Raw genomic sequence first — 4,641 nt, 5'->3', positions numbered from 1 at the left:
GTCCTGAACCTGACATATACGAGCATCTTGAAAAACACAAATTTAGAGGTTATACCATGTAAATTTACGTCTTTCAAGACACCCCAAAATAAAACTTATTTTTTCTTAGCGTCTAGCAATCGCTAGAACCGATTTGACAGATAACATAGAAAAGTAAAATATTTTCATGCACGGGATTCGAACACCGGATCTGCTCATCGTGAGCCACATCACTTACCACTCGGCTATTTCACCGAGATAGAAGGTGGCTGATGAACGTGATACTGATTCTACGTTTCTGGTGAAACGGATTTGTTGACATCTAACGCAACCAACCAGCACTTACATGATGCGCGTAAAATTGAGTCCAATTTGTGTTTCAGTCTTGAAACGTTTACGTTTTTTGGTGATTCCGTTTCGTGGAAATTTCAGAATTTCTAAGTGTGTAAGAATCAGAGAGTACCAGAGCTACATATGTAGAACGCTTCTTTCAGGCTGTCGAATCACCATTTTGATACACAGGTAGTGTATGTGTTTAATAAAAATGTCAAGAGGTCTCAGTTGATAAGGGGCTGTCCGTGTCCATAAACCACGTGGTCATTTTTTGGTGGATTCCAAACCACCAAACCAAACCCCCCCCCCATGGTCTTTCGTTCATACCAAAAAAAATAATATGTCTTTGGTCAACCCTCAACATGATCACGTGGTTTATGGATGGCACCCTAACAAAGATTTCCAGCAAAACAATATAACGAAGAATATTAAATCAATTCAAAATATTGTTGAAAGCATGTTGGTTTTGCAGGTTGTCGGTTGTCCCACTTTTTTTCTTCAATTTTGCGATATTATTTGGTAATCCCAAAGTGAAACCGGTGCCAACGTTCCCACTTCATTCTTTTATTCTTCCGTCAAGACGTTGAAACCAATTAAGAAAAGCAAATAAATGTTATATCTGCAAAACTTTAAATATTTACGTCGCAGTATGCACCGAACTGGAAAAGCATATTTCTGTCCCGAAGGCGCGCAGGGAAATGGATTTATTTTATAGCCACTAGCAGACACCAGCCGAGCAAGCGTGAAGTCTTTCCAATATAACTAGAACTCTTCTTGAGTTCGGTTCAGTTCGGTTGCATGCGCTGGGTGGCAGTTTTATTCCACTCTCTTTCTTTTTTGTCCTGATCCTAAACCGATTTTTTCTCTACAGTTTTCATTCGCAACTCATTCAAATAACAACCTACCTATATCCGATCCGAGAAGTGTGTGGCAAGTGATGTCTTCCATAAGATGGGTAAATTAAAGCGCGAACATGGGAAACTATGGCACAGCTCTCCAAGGCATAGGACGGCGTGGTAGAGAAAAACGTCTTCTCGGATAATGTAGTGAACGGTTCCATGCACATTGGTGAATTTGGCGAAGGGTGTAACAGCTTCGGCGGAGAAATAGTTTGCAAATTTATGGGCCACTTTACTTTTGCGTTTTCGTTACCACACTAAATTGGCATGTTTGCGGTTTGGAACTTCACACGCCATGCCAGAGCAATTGGAAGTTATCCGTTAGCGTTTCATTAATTGCGCTATAAATTCGATGAGAATGGTTCGATTCATGGTGGCAACACGTTAGAAGAAGCGGAAAAAATACAGATATCTCTAAAGAAATATGAAAGCGTATACAGTAAGAAACAGTTTTTTTTTCACATAGCATACGGGAAAAAACTTAAACTGGTAAGTCCAACCAAATTGAGAATTGATCATCTCACCATAAAAACCCAGCATCTGCAAAACTGAGTGTCTGTTCTCCAGGAAGAGCGGCTCACAGCAGCGCCTGATCCCCATGTTAAGGGCAGCTGAGCAACGTCTGAGTGCCAGGGAAGGACTCTAAGCTCAACTGTGCACTATGATCCCTCGTAAAGTAGGGGACTGGTGACAAGCCCTACAAGCCAGCCGTAAAAAAAAACCATTGTAACGGAAAATCAGCAACAGAATAATACGAACCAAGACCAACGGCAACAACCCCAGTGAACAAAAGGACTTGCGATTGAAAACACGGTACGTGGATCTGTCGATCTCTCAACTTCATTGGGAGCGCCCGTATACTTGCCGATCTACTGAAGGATCGTGGGTTTGACATCGTAGCGCGGCAGGAGATGTGTTGGACAGGATACATGTGTCGCGACCGGCCAAGTTTTCGTACCCCGGTAAATCCGCCATACTGGGATCGTTGCCGACCAGCGAAAACGAAGTAACTCGCTTCCGTCTAACAGCCGGATCGTTGCCAACGGGCGAGAGCGATGCCAGTCGCTGTCGTCTTACAGTCGGGTGCCGCTGCGTGGAATCACCAACCGAGTCTTCGGCCGGTGGAATTCCCTAGTGTGGTTCGTAATTCTCTTGGGTGGATCGTTGCCGACAAGCGAAAGCGATGCCACTCGCTTCCGTCTAACAGCCGGATCGTTGCCAACGGGCGAGAGCGATGCCAGTCGCTGTCGTCTTACAGTCGGGTGCCGCTGCGTGGAATCACCAACCGAGTCTTCGGCCGGTGGAATTCCCTAGTGTGGTTCGTATGTCTCTTGGGTGGATCGTTGCCGACAAGCGAAAGCGATGCCACTTGCTTCCGTCTAACAGCCGGATCGTTGCCAACGGGCGAGAGCGATGCCAGTCGCTGTCGTCTTACAGTCGGGTGCCGCTGCGTGGAATCACCAACCGAGTCTTCGGCCGGTGGAATTCCCTAGTGTGGTTCGTATGTCTCTTGGGTGGATCGTTGCCGACAAGCGAAAGCGATGCCACTCGCTTCCGTCTAACAGCCGGATCGTTGCCAACTGGCGAGAGCGATGCCAGTCGCTGTCGTCTTACAGTCGGATGCCGCTGCGTGGAATCACCAACCGAGCCTTCGGCCGGTGCAATTCTCTTGTGTAGATCGTTGCCGACAAGCGAAAGCGATGCCACTCGCTTCCGTCTAACAGCCGGATCGTTGCCGACTGGCGAGAGCGATGCCAGTCGCTGTCGTCTTACAGTCGGATGCCGCTGCGTGGAATCACCAACCGAGCCTTCGGCCGGTGCAATTCTCTTGTGTAGATCGTTGCCGACAAGCGAAAGCGATGCCACTCGCTTCCGTCTAACAGCCGGATCGTTGCCGACTGGCGAGAGCGATGCCAGTCGCTGTCGTCTTACAGTCAGATGCCGCTGTGCAAACCAGTCAACCGGACTCTCCACCGGTGACTGTTGCTCTCCAATCGTTGCCGACGAGCGAGAGGGTTTCGTCTTATTGTCGGAGCTGCTTCCCAATTCGTTGCTGCTGCTGCTGCTGCTGCCAGAGATGTGTCTCGTATCGCGTCCGCCGAAAAAGTGCCCGTACCATGGCATGGGTAGTTCTATTTATACGAGCTGCGGTGCACCGATGGTGTCTTTTCCCCTTCAATATTTCCCCTACATCTTTGACCAATCAGCGCAGCGCTGGTAAATCATTATGATAAACGAGCAAATTATGGAAGAAATTGGGATTTCTAAACGAAGAGTTTTCTTTCTCTGGCACGCTTCATGCAAATTGATTCTAAATCGATTAGTTTTAAACGATTGGGTACTTTATTGGGCTCTAATACAATATAATTTTAATTTCATTCAATAAAACCAAGTTATAAGTTCATGTTTCACTGTTCATTATTTTTTTTTATTATTATTATAATTATTATTATGTTCATACTGATCCAATCCCTACAATTCATCCCACCTCTACTCTTTATTCATATATGTTGAACAAAACCATATCTTTTAGCTTTGTCGGAATTCTTCTCTCTCGTCTGGGGTGCTGTCTAGTGGAGTTCTCATTTTCGAGCCGTTTCTGTATTCCTTGTTTGGAAGAGGATTTCGCTGCGCACAAAAGAAAGCAATATCATGAGAAAATACATGAAAATGAGGCATTTAAAACTATATCTTACCATTATTAGAACAGCTGGTTTCGCTATGTTCGGTCTGCTCTTGTAATCCGTCACGGATGTTCACTCGATCTGGGTACAGTTCATCTAGATGAGTTCATAGTACATTAATGTGATATTCTTAGAAAATTAATAAATAAAAGCAAACTTACCAGGTACATGAGTTTCGTTTCTCTCCATTACATTTTGGTTTCGTGAGCTTTGTTCTTCAGAGATATCGCAGTTATCGATTGCCCTTTTTGGCGTCTGCTACATTTCGAGAATATATGACGCCGCGGTCGCTTTGAACGACTAATTTGGCCCCATCTCGAGCTATGACCGTAAACTTTTCTGATCCAAAAGTAGGATCTGATTTGCTCCGTTTCATATGTGCCAGGACCACCTTGTCACCAACTGTGAGATCGGAAAACTTTGCTCCCCTCCGAAAATCCGCATGTTTCTTACTGTCGAGCTTTGAAAATGCATCTTTCTCCCTAATATCGTCACGGTCGACTATATTATGGTTATCGGTTTTCCACAGGGCAGGAAAAGTACCCCTATGTTTCCAGCCCACGAGTAGCTCGAATGGGGTTACTCCGAGTCTTGTGAGGGGGCGAATTTTGTTGTGCATATGGACATAGTTGTTCAGAGCAATTTTCCAGTTGGTATTATCTAATCTTGAGGCTGCCAGCGCTTTCTTAATTCCTTCGTTCTGGCGCTCAACAGCGCCATTCGATTGCGGGCTTAGGGGGATGGAC

At 45.5% G+C, this 4,641-nt stretch overlaps 1 protein-coding gene across 3 annotated transcripts; it reads right to left on the bottom strand.

Annotated features, from left to right (window-relative positions):
* Window positions 1–2,144: 2,144 nt before the first annotated feature.
* Window positions 2,145–4,140, bottom strand: LOC134285418 (uncharacterized). Of its 3 annotated transcripts, XM_062846087.1 has the most exons (3): window positions 4,057–4,140; window positions 3,908–3,991; window positions 2,145–3,839 (listed from the first exon to the last, which is right to left on the bottom strand). In XM_062846087.1, exon 3 carries the CDS (start codon window positions 3,333–3,335, stop codon window positions 2,643–2,645), a length of 693 nt encoding a protein of 230 aa, XP_062702071.1. In that variant the 5' UTR covers window positions 3,336–3,839; window positions 3,908–3,991; window positions 4,057–4,140; the 3' UTR covers window positions 2,145–2,642. The 3 variants fall into 3 exon arrangements, with proteins under 3 accessions (XP_062702071.1, XP_062702069.1, XP_062702070.1); XM_062846085.1 differs by having other exon boundaries at window positions 2,145–3,991; XM_062846086.1 differs by having other exon boundaries at window positions 3,908–4,131.
* Between the last annotated feature and the right edge of the window lie 501 nt (window positions 4,141–4,641).

This window comes from Aedes albopictus, chromosome 1 (genome assembly GCF_035046485.1).
Source record: "Aedes albopictus strain Foshan chromosome 1, AalbF5, whole genome shotgun sequence".
In the NCBI taxonomy this organism is placed as follows: domain Eukaryota; kingdom Metazoa; phylum Arthropoda; class Insecta; order Diptera; family Culicidae; genus Aedes; species Aedes albopictus.
The sequence above is the reverse complement of the archived record's forward strand: the minus strand, read 5'-3'. Positions and strand labels throughout refer to the sequence as shown.